Source organism: Trichogramma pretiosum, unplaced genomic scaffold (assembly GCF_000599845.2).
Source record: "Trichogramma pretiosum strain Unisexual culture from Peru unplaced genomic scaffold, Tpre_2.0 scaffold24, whole genome shotgun sequence".
NCBI lineage: Eukaryota > Metazoa > Arthropoda > Insecta > Hymenoptera > Trichogrammatidae > Trichogramma > Trichogramma pretiosum.
This window is the reverse complement of record NW_019641611.1, coordinates 1,108,562-1,128,038: the sequence shown is the minus strand read 5'-3', so window position 1 is coordinate 1,128,038 and position 19,477 is coordinate 1,108,562. Positions and strand designations below refer to the sequence as shown.

General features: G+C 43.6%; 1 protein-coding gene across 4 annotated transcripts in view; it reads left to right on the top strand.

The window, feature by feature from the left end:
* LOC106648202 (E3 ubiquitin-protein ligase Rnf220-like) overlaps positions 1–19,477 on the top strand; it is a 76,849-nt gene that overhangs the window by 17,361 nt on the left and 40,011 nt on the right. For 2 of the 4 annotated variants that reach the window (XM_014364904.2, XM_014364902.2), the window contains exon 3: positions 4,508–4,642. The exons of 1 other annotated variant lie outside the window; for it this stretch is intronic. In XM_014364904.2, the coding sequence (XP_014220390.1) occupies positions 4,508–4,642 (135 nt within the window). Of the gene's footprint in view, positions 1–4,507; positions 4,643–8,638; positions 8,700–19,477 lie in introns of all 4 variants that reach the window. One more of the 4 variants, XM_023458631.1, reaches the window with a different exon arrangement.

Genomic DNA, 19,477 nt, shown 5'->3' with positions numbered 1-19,477 from the left:
TCGCAGGGACCTATTTCGATGTAAAATTTAATGCCCTTTCAGAAACTGAGCGCAAAATTTTGATTTTTTGCGTAATAAAAAAGTTATAGCTACTTAAACAAAAAAAAACGTAAAAATTTTTGCAAAAAATCAAGTTTTCGATTTTTTTTCGCCATGTTACCGGTAAGGAATCACGATATAAATATGATCAGGGGTGATCACGACTATCAAAGTATCTCAGAGAATTTTTATGGAATTTTTGAACCACTTTTCAAATCTTCGTTTTGTGCACTTTTTCTCTAAATTCAATAGTTTTCGAGTAAAAATGAGTCATGTTTTATATGAATATGAGTTATTTTTTGTTTGAAGTAATGGTTCGAAAATTCCATAAAAATTCTCTGAGATACTTTGATAGTCGTGATCACCCCTGATCATATTTATATCGTGATTCCTTACCGGTAACATGGCGAAAAAAAATCGAAAACTTGATTTTTTGCAAAAATTTTTACGTTTTTTTTTGTTTAAGTAGCTATAACTTTTTTATTACGCAAAAAATCAAAATTTTGCGCTCAGTTTCTGAAAGGACATTAAATTTTACATCGAAATAGGTCCCTGCGAAATTTTTCTAAGGTCTAAAACTACAAAAAAAATCGCTGCGAAAACCAACAAAAAAATCAAGCATTTTGGTCGTTAATGGGTTAAAACGGCTCTACAGCAGTTAATTTTGAAGCAATCAAAATTTTGAAAAAAGCAAATTAAAGGTCTTTTTAAGACCTTCAATTTGACGGGTTCGAAGTTTTATTTGCTTGAAAATTAACGGCTACAGAGCCATTTGAATATCGCTGTAAAGAAGCGGTAAAAATTAATTTAAATCGAATTTAAAAACCTGATGTCGATGGAAGTAATTTTGTATTCAAGTGGTTCGAAGGTGATCAGATGCCAATTTCTATCGATGACATTACCGTTCAAAATAATGACGAAAAAGGTACATACAGCTTCGTTTTAAAACTTTCATAATTTATAATGATATATATTAAATAAATAAAATTTAATTTCAGACTCGAGTGATGAAAATGATGACGACACACCTATCGGCAATCTTGAAACGATTTATTCAGATTTAGATGATTCTGATGATTCAAATGGGTCAGAATATGACCACTAAATTTTATGTAATCAATACAATTTTATTGATTTTAAACTTACAATCATAAAACATAATTTATATTATTTTTTTACTGCATTTATTTATGCTTAATTAAAATACAGGCGATCGCGTGAATTCCAATACCGCAGAGCTGATGAGTGCTCATGTTCAACGAACTGTAAGAAGCGCTTAGCCCCGGGTCTGGGGCGTAAGAAATTGATTTTCTTGTTTTTAACAATCAGAAGTTTGGTTTGCTAAAACTTAGACGGTGAATAAGATTGAACAGTACCCTCGAAAAATTTGACACTTTCCGGTCTCCGTAAGAAAAGCATTGCCCCACTTGGTAGGTGTAAGAAATGGTTTTTCATGACTTGTGCACTTCAAACTAAAGTCCTGATAAGGTTTTATGCTGAATAAGATTTGACATAGACCCTATGAAAAATGACATGTTTATTAATGATTATTTAAATAACGCCCCACCCCCAGACCGCGGGACCACCACTAAAGTTTCTTACCCGATGGATAGTAATGATTTTGAAAATATGGCAGTGAATAAGATAATGTAATGATTTGGTCACCGGCTCCCGGTCTATAGGATTAAAATACAGCGAGGGTGGGGTTAGAGTTTGATACGACTAGTCCCGAAAATAATAAAATTTCCAAAATTGTCATTCGAAAAATACGCCTTCAAACCTCCAACGAGTTCAAATCAATCGATTAATGAAAAAAAATTTTTATTCTAAATTTCATTTACCCACGGAAAATTTAATACAGTTTATATCAATGATTATTAATCTGTATAAGAAAAATTACTATTCAAACAAGAAACATTACTACTCATAATATAAAAATTACTGTAATAAATGGGAAATTTTGATAGAATTCAAAAGAATAAATTTTTCCTACATTGAATAGTAAAAATTACTAAAATGTGTCGATGTCACCTCTTTACTAGATATTATAGTAATTTTTACTGTGAATTCTAACAATATTTATTATATTTTTTTCTCCGTGCAGGAACAGAAGAGCAATTGATTTATAACTTAATGAACATTTTTAAAATAAGTTATGCCTTAAAAGCTTGTATACACAATAGGCCATGCATACATCAGACAATCGCGTTCTGGAGATTTGCCCATATAAGCACATTGACACTCATATTTGCGTATACACTCGCGAAGTCCCAGGTAAGCTAAATTTGATATACCTATCGGAATGGGAAACCTCAAAAGTTTTTTTGAAAGTTTATATTCACGAGATGGAAAAAAGAGTGTAAACATTCAATTCAACGAAATTGATGGCCATGTTTCGCTGTAAGCATTTTGAAAAATCAGTTTTTATGTAATAAAAATTGTGAAATTTTATTTTCGAGAATAGGATCATTAGGAGATAGAGAAATTTAAAAAACAATTACGTTATACTAATCAAATGAGTAATGATAGGAACTGAAATGACTATGATTTTTTTTTCGTGCAGGTGCTAATCAACTCGCAAGTAAAAGAATAAAAGATAAAGATTGCGATCTGCGATTTCCACCATGCGATCAAAATAAAATAAGTAAAAAGAAATTAAGAAAACAGTAGATATCGTATAAGACCTATATGCGTTGTCGCAGCAGATGTTTGACGGTCCTTGGCGGGTAAATTCATTCGCGTTTGACGGATATCACGAAAAAGGGAGTATGAGTTGTCGTATTGAATCATCGGAGCCGAAACGATAAATAAAATATGAGGACTGGCAGTGACGAGGCCATGGGCAAGATCGTGTGCATTTTTTTACTCTAACCGAAGAGAGCATAGTAATTCAGTAGCCCAAGTAAGACGACGACGACAAAGTAAAGTAGCGGCATACGCGCAGTGACGATAGCATAAGTAGCTGCGGAGAGAAAACCTGCCCGGAGCGCGAGAAAGGAATTGAAATAAAAGAAGTAAAGTCGTCCGAGACACAATGTTTACAGCTGAGGACTTGTACTAAATCTCGTTCCAGGGATAGAGAGAAAGAAGGAGGAAAAAGAAGCGCAAGAAAGAGAGAGAAAGAGACACGTGGCGAGTAGGACCCGCGACGATGTTTAAGCCCCGTGTGCGATCTTAATCTGAAGGAGCTACTGTTGCACAGCAAAAAAGCGCCGCGAGCCACAGAGAGCAAGAGAGAGGAGGAAAGAAAATCCATCCTCCTCGTACGCGGGCGCGCGCGAGTGCAGGATCAGAGCTCTCTTCTCGGCAGAGCAGCAAAAGCATTGAATTATTCATTCGCGACCGATGCCCCGTGTCGTCGGAATCACTTTTTTACGCTCGATTTTTACGTTTTCGATTGGCTCTCTTCGATCCACTCTATACTACACGAGATATTGAGCAGCCAAGTGGGCAATTAACGCCTATGTACTCACACCCTCCGATGTAATTCCCGATTATCTCGAAAATCACGATCCTCTCGCTCTCTCTCGTATATAGCAGGCGAACGCGCGCGTGCCTCCGCATGCGCTAATTAGCGTGAAGTGCTGCTGCTGCACTGATGTATGCCCGTGTGGAGCCTCTGGGCATTGGGCGCTGGGATTAGAATTGACAAAGTCACACAGCAGCCATCGCCGCTACTGCTGCATTTCTCTCCTGACTTTGCGCTACCTCGCCCACGGTCTCTCATCTACTGACCCGTTCGTGTCAATCAACGGCCATTTCTTCCACTCGAATTGCGCTGCGCTCGTGTACATTATCGCTGACTCTTTCTGCAAGAATTTGACTTTAATAAAGTACACCCAAGTACTCGTAAATTTGTCTACTATCGCTTAGCATCGCTCTCCGAAGAGAGAGAGAAAGACTTAATCTCTCCGCTCGATCATCAAAGTCTAAGTTGACCAATCGTATACGTACTTACGCGCATTGTACTTAACCCCCTTATAGTGCCTAGCATTACGCTCGCGATAAAAAAGCATTAGGTTATATACCCGAGCAAGTATTATACATGTACGTCGCTAAAGAGTCGTTGTTTGTGTTGTTGCGAGTGCGTGTGTATGTATCTTGCACGCGGCACGTGTGCGCTAAAAAGCAATAAAGTCAGCTGCTACTGCTGCCACCCCTCTACATATACGAGATGCATTGGAATGGAGAGATCCTGTGCCGTAGATAGCGGCGAGAGTTGCAAAATTGAAGGAGCTCGTGCGTCGTTCCACGTTAGGCAAATATTGTGTATCGATGCGACGAGCAATTTACAGATTACTTTCTAATAATTTCAGATTGGCCCAGCCTAGATATCGACTTTTTTTCTCTTATATTAAAAAACAAATGATAATATTTACAAAAATTGATATGTCAATTGTGAAATTGTGTGTATGTATGTGTCCAGTTAAAAGCAAGTGTTTTCTGTTGTTGTACTGGATGCTTTTAGTGGGTAACGTGTTCGGGGGCCGATGCGGTGCGGAGGCGTTGGGCCTCGGCCTGATGTCGCTTAACCCAGCCTACAGGTTCGCTCTGCCCCCGGGGCTCGCCGCCAAGACCACCCGCTGCCTTACGTTCGACCAAGGTAGGGGCTAAAAACCACCAATATAGCCACAATTCATCATACCGAATGCAGCTTCTTACAAACTTTTCTTCTTCTTCATTCTTACTTTCTTTTTCTTTACCTTTTTTTAATCAATTATTCATTCGCACCATGAGCAATTTATCACCACACATGCATTCGCTGCTGCACTTGCCAATTAATTCTTAATGTTAAGTATTATACTAAATGCACGTATCATCACTTGCACGCTGAATATATAATATAATATCGCACAATGATAGCAAGAATGTATACTAACCAACCTTATCTCGGGGGCCCTTTGAGCGCATTAAATAATGCAGACCCGCGCGCAAGAGTATCTCTATCGCAAAATCAAAACTAATTAACCCTGTAATTCACGAGTTTTCTTATCAATGCCAACTATTGGTTTGCCACAACCGCTAATTTTATTCGCACGATTTGATTTTTGTTTTTTGCTTCAACGAGAGTACTGCATATACACATACACACACACACACACACGTGTGTCCGTGTATAAGAGAAAAACTGCATGAATATTCATGTCTCGATTTATCTAATCAGTATTTACATTCATGTGCAAGTTATTTTTCAGAAACTGATTTATATATTTTATACTATAATGATGTGACTAGATGGCAATACGAGCACAACATAGTCGTATAGGCTTAAGACAAGGAAAGCGAAGCCAAAAGAGAAAAAACGTTACATGTTGCTCGCGTGAAATCGAGCCTATACGAGCTTGTATTTTCTCTTTCTATCCGAACGCTAATGACCCGCTGCGTGTGTATGTGTGTCGGGCGAAAAAGCAACTGTGCGCGTCGACGTTATCTTTCTGCGTTTAAAGCCACGCGCGAGCAGCAGGACAAAAAGAGTAACGATGATCGGTCCATAGCTGTGATTGAACGGCAAAAAAGGTGAGCATCATATAGCCGCAGGGATTTGTTTATGTATATATACAACGCGTGCGAATATATATGCCTCTACACGGGTAGAGAGAGAGAGAAGCTTTTTATGAGCTATATATGCATTGATTCGCATATACCCAACGCACCCTATAACACTCCCTTTTCTGCTACGTCTGTCTCTCACTCTCTATGACAGTCGTCGAAAACATATTTCAATATCCGTTCCACTTTGTTTCGGGCTCGAACTGCACTGTGCACACCGATTCCAATATTCATTTTGTTAGCTTCTGGTGCGTGCGCTGCAAGCGGTGCACTGCACGAAACCCGATGAAAACCGAACCGCTTTTTTTCGTCCATGTATGGAATTTGGGCAAAAAGAGTTTCAACGCGGTGTGGGCATTTTTACACGACACTAATATAAACTTCTCATTATACGGTACTCTCGCATATACGCTGCAGAGGACCGATTTTTGATTGCCGGGTTATAAATGCCGAGCCCTTGACCAGAGTCGCTACTTTTTGTCTTTCGTTTCTCTTTTTTTTCATTCCCACTTTACTACTGAATTATTGCTTTTGCGCAGCGCCTTAATAAAATCGACGCTCGCGTTTAGGTACGCGTGTAAAATTTGTCAGAGGACGACGACGACGACGATGCGGTGGTTCTCGTGCGTGTCAAAACCTCAAAGTCTCGAAAGCTTCAAAGCGACTTAACAGCTCTTTTATCGCTCGACGCGTGTAAAATGTCTGACGTTTCCTCCCTTTCCGCTCGATCTCTCGTCCCTTGCGTGGACCACGCGCGCATTGTGTACTACGCGCCTGAAAAGATCAACTCATCCGTATACTTGGCGTTTATAATGCCATTTAAATTACGTCGAATCACGGAGCATAATTGATGCATTGAGAATTTAACCATTTTTTTCTAGTAAAAAAAGAGATGAAAATAAATACGCACAAATATTGTTGTCTCTCAAAATAGCTACTGCCATTCGCCCAATGTGACACTCGACCATTTCTAATTCTCATTCTCTCGCTCTCTCACTCTCTCGTCAAGTCTCGTCTCTCACACTGTGAGTAATTATTAACGTATCTCTAGTCCAGTGACCTTTCACCGGCCTTCAGCACCTCATGTGCAGCAGCAGGGGGATATTTGATGGGCAATTCGATTACATGTATACGTAGTTGTCTACCCTTGCCCGAAGGTGCATGCGTGATAACTTGGAATTGCAGTTGGGCTAGGAAAAGTGTGCATCAGCTATCACCGACGCACACCCCTTAAAATAGCTGATTCGAAAATATCAATGTTGATGATCGATCGAAGCCGAGAGCCTTTCATTTCGTTACAATAATTGAAGATTTTCCATGCAGTCGGCCAATCTGAAAGAAAGAATCTAGAAAGAAAAGATGAAATAGTGGAGGAATTAAAAGTATCGCATCAGCTTGAGTAGCAGGCAGTATTATCGTATCATGGTGGCTCTCGTCTTGTCTCAAAATATTTAATTAAAGGTGTACATAGCGAAGCTCACTGTTTGACGCTGTATTGCGACGTCCCTCGCGCGCTGCTCCTCGGCTGCAGTAGGGTTCATTCGAGTATAAATGGCTGAGAGAGAGGGACTAGCTCGCTCGCAGTGCGCTGATACGCTAGTAGTAGTAGTGGTGGCTTTTCTTCCACGGAATATTTAATTAGTTTTTCCTCGGCTGTTGAGGCATGGGTTTGAGGTCTTGAACTGGCGCGCGCGCGGTTATAAATGTTAATTGCAGATGAAGTGGTAATAAGAAGCGAGTGAGCGCGACTACGAGGTCGTTACATCTTGCCCTGTCCTCGAGCTTTCCTCTACACTTTGCTCTCTTGATTTCGAGCAGTGCTTAGATTAATACCAGTCGTCGACGTAGTCAGTGTCGCTTATGGTGCGATATCGACTCTCTCTTTCTCTCTCTCGCGCGTAAACAAAAACTCTACGCTTGATATTGTTTTGAATTCTGAATATTACGAGTTGGAATCTCTGCTTCTCGCGCTTATTGATCGTAAGAGCCTATTGACTGCCTAGGTGTGTGTACAGCTGTTCGAATCCCGATGCAGTATAAGACGCAGGATAAAAAAAAGAGGGGCCAAGAATCACTGACTGATACTTCTTTTCCTCTCTCACCAATAGAAAGAAGTCGCGTGCGGAGGGGCTGCTGGATGAGATGGCTAGAGCGGAATTTAATTAAGTAAAATTATTGTCGCCCAAGCGTGTGCCTCTGCGTTGCTTGAGTGCGTATAAGAGAAAAAGAGAATCGGAAAAGGAAAAGAAGCGAGAGAAAGAGAGCTAGAGGTGCCAAGCCACTGTCTCGTTTTATGCTCTTTAGCAGCTCGGCTCCGACGACGATTTTTCGGAGCTGCTGCTGCTGCTACTGCTACTGCGACTTCTAGGCACTGTTGGCTGTACATATATACAGAGACAACGAGGCGGGCAAGGGTTGTAATGATCTCATTCCACGATAAAACACAAAGTAATAGAAAGTAAACGAATTCAGGAGTCGAGCTTTCTTTTTCTCACTCGGTGAAATAGTTGCAGCCTGCATACTTCTCTTCTTCTTCTTCTTTAATTACCTCACTGAAAGTCTTTGTGTTTCGACGTTGTCGCCTCGCTACTATTTTTAATTAAGAAATACGAAAATCACTAACGAGTACTCACCGCTGACTATTTAGCTTCTTACCGACACGGATTTTTCTTTGGAACTTTAAGTTTTTTTTATCAAACGGAATATTAGTAGATCAACATTTTTCTTAGTATTAATACTTTTATTTAAAATTAATGCTTCAAAAACTTAGTCAAATATACATGCACTTTTAAACCAAAATCGAATTCAAAGCTTGCGGAGGCTTCAAAAACTTTAACTTTTATAATCTCTCTGCACGGCGAGTTTAAATACGTAACATGAACTAATAAATGAAAAAAGGTAATTTTTACGACATTCTTTCCGTTATGATTTGAGTAAAGCCCTTCTTATTCGAAAATTTACACATTGGCATAATATTACGAAAAAATTAAAGCGATGAAAAATATGTCCACTGGTTCGCATAATAATAGCATTACTTAATTAATTATAGGCACCCCCGAAGAGTATGGCACAAAGAAAAATGGTTGGGCCAGCGCTTATAACTGCTGCAGGTATCAATTTTTATGCGTTATTAGCGATATAATGAAAAATACCCGAGCTAAATTATAATTTTTCGGACTGTTGAAACGTTAATGATGATTTTCAATATTTTCATCGAATTGAAATATCTCGTCGGTAAGCAAGCGAGCGAGCGATCGCAAATTCTCATTATTTTTTCAAGCGTTACATCGCAGCGAGAGAGAAAAAATCAAACGCGTACAAACGAAACAAAACGACCGAGAGTGAAAGAGAGAGAGGAAAAGGCGAAAAAAAACGAACGATCCAATTGATTTTTGCGGATGCATATAATTTATCTGCCGGTGCTGGTATTTGTTTTTATCATCTCTCCTGTATTTTTCCACCCTGGTCTCTTGCAGTAATACCTTTTATCGTCCGGTGTCACCATTAATTTTGACATTTACTCGCAGTGCAGCAACGGCAGCGGAGGATCACAGAAAAAAACACATACTCGGACGTTATAAAATTGTTTCGCTTTCCGCGGCTTTCACCCATGCACATACATCGGGGTAGCTCGGGTCTGATTAAATAAATACTCGTTTAGATTTCCACGCCTAATCTTTTCAGAGACACACGCGTATACATGGGCATATATCTTTGGAAATTTCAAAGCAATATCAGAGCTTCAAAGCTCTTTGCACCGATTTAAAAGGCTCATATCGTTCTAACCGCAAACTCCCCCAATTCATCGTCGAAAATGGTTGTGGCGTGCTCACTCTCTCTTTCTCCCTCAACCCTTGTGCTTCACATACACGAGAATTCACCACTTTTCTCACTCGCGTAAATAGGAAGATGTATAGGAGATAGAAAAAACATAATCATGCGAGGCGTTATTACCTATTTGTCGGGCACGGTAACAGTATAAAAGCTTTAAATCGCGTCCTTGCCGTACTACACCGGGCAGAAAGAAAGAGAGGGAGAAAGAGAGAGCCTCTCCTACCAATGTCTCTATGCCGATACCACCTAAGCCCTCGGTTCGATAAGCGGCGCCGATAAGCGAGCAGCTATCACACGTGTGTGTACATATACGTGGCGAGACTTTGCTCGGGCGCTTTAAATTTTCGGTGATTTTCTTTAAAATCGCTGCCACGCGTATGCACGCAAAAAGAGAAAAACGCAGGGTGTACAATCGCGTTAAATAAAAGTGGCAAAGCTAGAGATAGCGCTGACGAATAGTAGCTCTCTCTCTCTCTCTCGCGTGCAGGGGGTGGCTTGTTACTAGATTTTTTGGCCGATCGTCGAAACAAACGCATACGTCGCCTGCAGCTTGACTAAAATCCGCGAAGGGCTGATAGCTGCGCGGCTTTCAGGAACTAAAGCTCCAGAGAGACGTATCGGTTTAGTCTTTTTTTCGCCGACCTTTTACATTCGCACGGAATCTTTGGAAAAAGAGAGCCTCTCTCTCTAATTTGGCATAACTCTGAGTTATTACGAAGATTTTGCTTGACGTCGGGGCAGCAACAGTAGCAGCAGTAGCAACAGTGCCCCGCGCGCAATATGAAAGATCATATGTCACGCGAAGGAATTTCGCATTGTGGCCTCGTACACACACGTTGCTGCCTGCTTGGCTACGAGATTGAATTCCTCTGGTACACGGGAGCGGGGAGGGTGGCTTGGCTCTGTGTGCACGTGTATATGTTTACGTGTGTTTACGCGTGAGTGTGTGTGCACACTGCAGCGGTCAAAACGAATGCGGTGTAGCGAAACATATACACGTAACGACAAATTGCGCGTACTGTGGGGTGGTTGCCGGGCGCTCGACGCTAATCCGACCAGCTCGAAACTATAAAGCCTTCGTCGCGGGTATGGCTGCGATCGGCTATCTCCCTGGCGTTTATTTGTTGGCTTTTCTGCTCGTTCCGCTGCTCGTGTCGACTGGCTGCTACCGCCGCTGTTGCCGCTGCGTTTAGAGGTGCCGTATTCCCGTTACTGACACTTCATACCCAGGACAAACAAGCACCGACAGCCGCGATTAGGATGTGCTTTTCCAAAATTTTGCATTGATTTGCGACGCGCGTTTCCGTGTTTGTTGTTAAGATACGAATTATGAATTATGTCCGGCGCCGTCGTGTTTGTGCGCGAGCTCGTCTGCGAGCGTTTATAGAAAAAACAATACGCAACGTTTCGAGCTAATCGATGGTAAAGTTAAAGAAGAGATAAGCCGGCTTGCAGTGCGTTCGTGTGCAGTGGAATCGACTTTTTAGTGTCTCGGCGGCTTGTCCAGTATTTACTTACTCTCTTTCTCTCGCTTCTCTCCCTCTGCACTGTCTTTCTTTCTCGACTTTTTCGATTCTCTTTGAGCGAGGCAAGAACCGCCGCGAGAAGCAGTTATATATACGCGATACAGGCAGACAGGAAGAAGACCGAGCAAAAAGAGGTTGGGGGATGGTCGCGCGCGTCTTAGCTGCGCTCGCTCGCGCACGTGTATATAAAAGGGCGAGAGCGAGAAAAGAAATGCCGGCCAAGTGAAGCGTGTATAGCTACTCTTTGTGTCCAGGAAAGAGCTGATAGGATACGCGTTTGAGAAAAAAGAGGGGAAGAGTACGACAAGCTGCGGGATTTATTACGCCGCGTATAAACGCGTGTAGCAACAGCAGCGGCGGCACATACGAGCTCGCATTCCTCGTTCCGCGTATTTTCTATTCTCGGCTCCTCGCTCGCCATCCTCGCGTACATACTTAAACACACGAATTACGCGTTTGTGCTTTTCCTTGGCGTTTAAATAGCTCAATCTCCAAATTTTTCCTTGTTTCCTTGCCTCCTAAACGAGCAGTATTTATGAAGCAGTGCAGGTTGTTTTATGCGCTCTATCTTTGTATTATTACCCTCGAAAAAGTGCGTGCGTGTATCGTTTTATGTATTCGCTGCTACGAGGGTGGCGTGGGGGGTAGGCCATGCAAGACACGCTAAAGACATCAATCACCGGCTATTTTAATAACGCCGCAGCTATGCGTGTCGTGGTGCGTGTAACAACGGCATTTTTTCCGCTGTGCAGCTAGTAGTAGCACCGTTGTCGCGCGCCGCGTTATTATTCGCCGCGATTACGCGTTTTTCCTTTCCCCGCGCGGAACGATGACGGCTTTTTATACACCGACATTCCAATGATTCTTTGCTCTTATTCTTCCGAAGCTCTCGTGTGACGTACGCGTACTATATCGACCGAGAGAGAGAGAGAGAGAGAAAAATTTAGTCGCACGAGCTTTTGACCTCGATCGCCCGCACGGAACCGTTATATTCATATACGCGTCGCAAAGTCGTCGAGTGTAGGCGCACATATTTGCCCTGCATAAATGTATACACATGCTAAAGAAGTTGCTGCTCTGCGTGGAGGAGCCGCTGCTGCGTCGTGGATGAGCTTGCAAGAGGCGCCGAAAGAACCCTCGAGGATGAATTTTACAAGCGAGTAGAAGAGAGAGAAAGAGAGCTCCGGGGGTTGGATAGATGGATGTGTATCCTCTCGTATAACAGCGCAGCCGACAAATACAAATTCCTCTTGGCGTTCTCGGCTCCTCCACTTCTTTTTTCTTCCTCCTCTGCTTAGTTTTCTCTCGCTCTAACTTGTTCGCGCGCGACAAACGCTCTAAGCTTTTCTTTGCATATTCTTTGGTCCAGCAGCTGGTGCCTCGCTATCAGTTCCTAGGCCCGAAATCTCCATTGAATGATTTACGACGAATACACTGCGCGTTGCCGTCGAGCGCGCGCTAATAGTGCACGCGTGTATGCGGATTAGTCGGATTATCATGCGAAATAAAAATGTTTTTTTTTGCTGCTGCCGCCCCTTATAAGAGACATATGCGATCGAGCACATCGTCGCGTACGCGCAAAGTGCATACACATGTCCGGGGAGGAGAAGGGGAGTAAAGATTGATAATAATTTATCGAAAAAACGCAGTGGACTTTTTTTGTGCTGGAAAACGGCGCAAAGCTCTTGGTCAAATATGCGCAGAGATGCAGTTGCTGAATAAATGACATTTAGTTCAATCATAAGCGTTGTGGCGATTAGTCAACGATAACGCGAGGTATTTGCGAGCGCGCGCAATTGCAATATGAAACGATGAAAATGAAAATTAGTCTGCGCATTTTGAACGCGGAGGCTTTACATGTAAGCGCGTTTATCCCGATAATGATGCATTTGCCCGTTAAAGCGCGCCTGCACGCGTATACAAGCGCAATCCGATGAATTTGTAGTGGACTTTTGAGCGTGTACTTTTCGATGTAACCAGCACAAGTGATTACAAACGAGAGCGGTCATGCCAAATTAATGAAATAAAACGACTGTTTTCCCAACCGCACGCTTGTCTCATAAAATATTGAAAAAGCTAATCACAGTTACTATTCGTTATTGATAGAAAATAAACGATATCGCCAGTCGGCAGCAGTCCTTGATAATATACGCGCGAGCTCTGATTGACGTGGCACACCTGCACTTTTCCTTTCGTTAGCTATTCAACGAGCGCTTTTAACAATGCATCTTTTTTTGCTATCTTTCGACGCCTCCTCCGCAAGCGTATCGTTGAAAAATCGACCGGTATTACCATTGCAAAGAGGTTTGCTCGGCTATACGTCGCTGGTGGTATCGTTTATTTTTTGCTCGAAAAAGAGCCCCGAGTAATCAGATCAGGAAGGACGCGTAATACGTTGGCAAAGTCTACGCTTCATCCGAGAGAGAGAAAGAGAGAAATATTCAGGCGCGAGATCTCTTTTTCGTTAATTACTAATAATATTCAGACCAAAAAGAGAGACGGTGAGAGGCAAGCGCGAGAAAACACACGGAGGGGTGCATCGTAGATGTTCGACTGGCCCCGGCTGCGAATTTCCATAGATAAACAGAGAGAGAGCAGAAACGAGCGAGCTAGCGAGACGAAAGAGGATACGCTAGGCGTGAAGGGCAAGAAAAATGAATAAAATTATGTACCCGCGACGTTGGCGTGAAAAAGGCAAAAAAGGTGTCAGTTCGAAAGAGAGCAAAAGACTCTTGTGCTGTATGTGCGTGTGTTTAAAGCGTCGGTGGTATGATCCTTGAAAATCGTCAGGGGTAGTAGCAGCAGCTAGCAGCCGTCGCGCCGAGGGTTGAACGATATTCCGGTATAAGTCAGAGAATGCGGACAGCCGCGCGGTTAAGAGAGAGGGATGTACGTGTATAACGTGTTGCCAGTCGCTCTCACTCTCGGACGAGTTTAAATGGCTCGTCCGTATGGCGCGGCGTCTATATACCCTCTCGCTACCCTCACACCATCTTGTCAACTATATATCAAGTATGAGCTCTCGTTTCTGTCGTCTTTTTCCTTTTTTTCTTCATACGTTCGATGTATCGCATGCCTGACTTTCTCTATTATTCAGGCGCTCGCCTAAACAGGCGTATTTAGAGTGAACTGGCCGATTGACCGCACCGTTTCAATTCCTTCCCACCGAGCATGCGTACGTATACAATATTCGTCGAGCCAAAACCTAGAAGCAAGTCGGCGGATTCGTTGCTGTATTCATAAGTTAAGCTTTACTCGGCGCAGTTCGACTCGGCTTACTACTCACTCGAAGCTCTGCGGTTTCACCTGCTCTCCAGCCAGCCTCGATCTTCGTGAATTAGTTCTCGAATATTAGATTGCTTTGCGTCCCGTCGATCGACTTCACTCGCACTCGCTCGCGTCTGCAGGATTTTCACCTTAGATTACCGAGCTGCTATTACAGGCAGCTTGAACTTTTTACCGTCTCAATAAGCGTCGAGCTTCGATGTAACGAGCTTCGTATACTCCCACCCCCGCTATTGTTGCTGCTGCTGCTGCTGCTGCTGCTACTGCTGCTGTTGTCGAAACTTGATACGTAAGTGCCTCGTGCGCCAAGACGCAAACGCGCGCGCAGGGACTCGCTCTTGCCTTATCATTCTCGTGAGTTAGCGTCGATTTGGCGCATCTGTGTCGCCGCTAAGCTCGCGGAAGAGAGAGAGTGAGCCAAGCGCGTTATAACTTTAACGCTCGCGAGCTTCAATTTGCCCCGTGTTTCCTCGGACTATATTCTGTACGCAGAATTTCGCTTTACTCGCAAGCCCTGGCAGCTGACGACGCTACTACTAAGCGAGTGGAGTACCTTACTGGCGCAGACGTACAGACAACAAGTTCGAATCGTTTTAAACGGACCCGTTGATAATATAAAAAAGCTAGACTTTCAGGGCGTGATAAATGATGTTTTCTACTACGAGGGAAAATCACGAGTATGATAATGTCGTCGCGAGTGACATTGCCAAAAGTCAGTTTGGCGAGCGATTAGCTATACTCACCCCGCGACAGCTGTCCAGCAATCTTTTCTCGATTATCGCTCCACGCGCTGACCAGCCTGTAAATTTAAGGTTTCCTGATCCTGTACGGTCAAGCTGTATTACGTGAAAACGTGAGATGCCCTGTGCACTTGAGTATTCCGAGACAAGGGCCGTAAATTCCTCTCGGGAGCTAGCTTACTTAATTACCTTCGAGTAAAAGCACGACTAATCCTATTAGCCAGTGTATTTCGTCTATGGATTGCTTTTCGATCGGATTGATTGTTTTTTTTCGACCCTCTTGCATCCTTTGGTATACATACACGTATACACAATGACACGTGCGCAACTTTTGAAATTATATAGCCAAGCGTGCACGCATTTCAGCCGATTATACGCTTTCGAAATGTACACGATAGAGAGAGAGAGAGAGAGAGAGAGAGAGAGAGAGAAAAAGAGAATTTCAATCGTTCTCGAGCGCACGAGTATGTATAAAGCACGCGATTTTTTTTTTATTAACGTGCATATGTCGGATACTGCTGGGTGGACACATGCAGCCACCCCCGATTGACGAGCAAAAACGTGCAGAAAAATTTTTACTACCCCATATTTCATTTTGATTTAGCAAAAATCGCGCGCGTACGCGTATAATATGTCGTTATAAGCGCGCGGCCGCAGCGGCGATTTTATTGTATCTCGTCGCTGTTTCAAACGATAGCTTTTCCGCGCGACCGGCGAAAAAATGACCCAGAGCAGTCTCTTTTGAGCGAGCGTAATTGCAGCGGCAACCCAGTTGGGGAAAAGTCATGAAACGAGATTTTAAAAAATGCTTTTTAAAATCACTCCAAACCGATCGGAGCGAATAAAAAGCAACACTGCGCTCGTGCGAGCAAAAGTGGCGTAAAAGAGGTGAAGGTAGAAAGATAGACGTTAGGTTTAAGCATAACACGATAGGAAAAAAAAGGAAAGATGAAGAAGAAGCAGTAGCAGGAGAGAGAAATCGTCGCGGCGTGAAACGATACGGAAATGCCTGCGGGACCCGAGAGAGAGAGAGACTGCGTTGCCTCTGTGTGTGTATGCGTGTATATCTCGCCCGAGAAGAAGCCGAGCGGAGCTTAAAAATACGCAATCTTGCTACCCTGTCATGCCGAAGAATTGAAATGCATGCTAGCTGCTGCGTCGTGCACCGGCAGTGGCGCAGCAGCCCCTTTGATATCTTTTACCCATAATCATTTAATTTCGAGCGCGCACACTTCTTTAAAGAAGGCGAGTATACGGCGCGACGCGGTATATATAGCGATACGAGCACACGCTACACTTTAGAACGCTCTTTTTCCGCAATTTTCATCTCTCTCTCACTCACTCTCTCGTGCTAGAGCTACAACATGAGCTTCCCTATCCTCCACTTTTCGCATCCAATTTATTGCAGCACGGGCTGCTTTCGAGCGCGAGCTATAATATGTACTCGTGTTTCAGCTGGCAAATTTAAGGAAAAAAATTTTTTTTTTATTTTTAAAACTTTTAAATAACGCCGGGGCTAAGCTGTCTTGTCCAGCTGGGCAACAACGGAATCAAAGCAATAATAAGCTCGTTGGCTATTGTCCTGGCCCTGACTCTCTTTCTCTATACGAACGAAGCTTCCTCTCTTGACGGCCGATCCGATCGCTTATTGAATCGTTAAGCTTTTCTCGTCTTATCGCTTGAGAAGCTCGCGAGAAGAAAAAGGAGGATCGCGCGCGAGAGCGAGAGAAAAAAATGAAGAAAGGTCGATTCGTCGCGTTGCCAGTCAGGGGCGAAACAAGAAACGCCGCGAATAATAATATTTCCAGCTAAAATGTGTCAAGCCGCTGATCCCCGACTCTGACATTTGAATATCCAACGATCCGACTCCGAGGTAGCGCACACATACACACATAATGGTGGGGTTGTTATACCGTTGGGCGCGCGCGTATATGCTTGTGTACAGGCGACGAGCCCTAAAAACCTCGGCATTATCACATACATACAACAAGCGAGATCAAGCCGGGATAGAATATTTATAAAGCTTTGCAAGCTGCTTTGCACGTCGATATTTTTTCCAGCCTCAACACTCGTTATAGTTACGAACTGACAGCTCCTCGCTTGCTGTTTTTTTTTGTCTCGTTCTCTTCCCTTCTCTTCGCCCGGTTTCTCGAGATTGATATTTTTTTTTCTCTCTCTCATTCTCTCTTTCTTTCACGCACACGGTAGCTTTCTCGAGGTTTACCTCATTTTCTGACGAACGTCGTGCAGTGTACCTGTGTAAGACTGCGGCTAAAATATGCGGCGCCTATACGTGTAAAGTAGCGATGAAATATACACGCGCTTGGGCTCCGGCGCGCCGAAAGAGGCTGAAACTTAACGAGGCTACTATACGTTGTATATACAGAGTCATCAGCGCGCGCGGAGGTCGCGATCAAGTGCAACATTTAACGGCGATACGCAGCCTCCCTTGACGCAAATCACTACTCGAGAGAGAGAGCCACAGAGAAAAACCCGTATCAGCTCGCTCGCCTTCCCTCTCCTCTCTCGCTGCTTTTTCCTTTTACTATCGTCAAAGCTGGGCGCGCTTGTGTTTGTGTGTGTTTGTGCGTTGTTGGCCCAAATCGTGCGCGCACGCGGACGATCGTAAAACCCATCGCTAAATACACCCATACACACAGACTACGGGCCTTTTAACGATCTCGTATTATATATATGAGTGCGTATAACATATATAGCCCCGCGTGCATTACGCGCGGGGCTTTTTTTCCTCGATGCTCCTTGTAAATCTATACGCGTTTATATGCGTCTATGATGGTATTCTCTTCTCCTCGCAGCGGCCAGAAGAAATTTATATATATAGGGAATAATATAAGAGTCGTTCGATGAAAGGAAGGATTATTGCTAGCCATGAATAAGGACGCAATAAGTGCCCCGACTTTTACAAAGTTGCGAAACCTATAAAAGGATGCAAAGTGTAATCGTGTTTCTTTTTTGGTTATACCGACGCTCGGCCGCGCCACTCCCACTTTCGTCGTGCTTACAATGTATCCCGATGAATTTTCATACATTCGTTCGTGCAAGCTTTATGCGATCGCTTGTTTACATCGCAACACCAATACCGTTGGGACATCTTTACTTTAACGCCGGCTTGTACGAGATATTTTTTTTTTTTTGTATACCTCGATCTCTACTCGTTTTTCCTTTACAAGGTGAGTGTCTATATCGCAAGGCTAAAATGTCTTGATCAACTTAAGCATAGTCCATATCAATAAAGTTAATCGTGCCGATGGAACTACTGCCTCTGCGACGAGTCGCGGCGCACCGAACGTATAAGGAAATTCGCGACGAGCAAAAAATAAGTCGAGTTAGTTAAAAGTGCTTGTACCTTTATAGTTGCGTGCGCACGACTCGTGGAATACTGCTTCGCGCAAGCGTCGCACGCACCGGTTTTTTTGCTCCCACGATGCTCTGCTCCTGGTCACTTTTAAAATGATAATTCGCTCGTCGGTACATGAACTAGTGCGTATAATCTGCGACGGCTGAAAAACGTATCCGTTCATCGACGTATAGCCGAGCTCCGATGTATATTTCATTTTTCGTGAGAATCACCTAACGGTGTTAAATGCGCGAGCACAGGCCAAGTAAGTTATTCACTGGCAGGAGAGAACGAGAACGACAGACGGAATAACTACAAACGCCGTGAAAGCCCCGAAGGATATCAAGCGCTGAATTAAGGAGGATAAAAAAGCGAAGCAGGAGGGACAGACGTATACAAACGCACTACACGCGGTAATACAAAGCGTACGAGTTTCAGACATACACTTTACGCGTATTGCCTCGTTCTCGCGTTGTACGTACAACGCGCTGATGTTGTTCTCACCAGATAAGCTCGGAAAAATATATACGCTCACCTCGTGGTGGCGAAGGAAAAAACTATAAAAAGAAGATGCGACTCACTTCTCGTGGGAGCTACTGTTTCTCGAGAAAGTCTCGAGGTCTAGTCCTTCGTTGTATCGTATAGGTTCAATTAACGGCTCGATGCAGGACCTTGACATTACCCGGCAACCATTGGGTAGTCGCACGCGATAAGTAGAAAAACAAGCTCGGAGCTAAATTTCGGTTTATCAAAAGATAGGAAGGAAGCGCATGAATATTCAGGAAGCTTTGGCCACTTTTTGATAATTCGGACTTGACCGCACAGGAGAGTTGGTACGCTTACGTATGCTACGGGGCCGAGCTTTACGCGTGGCGAGAGGAATTATACGTCACGAGGCACTTGTCACACACCCCATGACGCAGCTCGAACAACCATAATTTATCCCTTTATGCTAATCGCGGACGATTTGTCTAAATTAAAAGGCGCTTCTCGCTCATATACGAAGAGAGCTGCTGACGCGGAGGAGGAGGTGGACGAGGAGTAGGAGAGAGGACGCGCAGAACGCAGGGAGGGAGGAGTGGTTCCGCCGAGCGATATCCGCGGTCAGCAGCAGCAACAGTAGCAACACACCCTGCTGCTTTTCC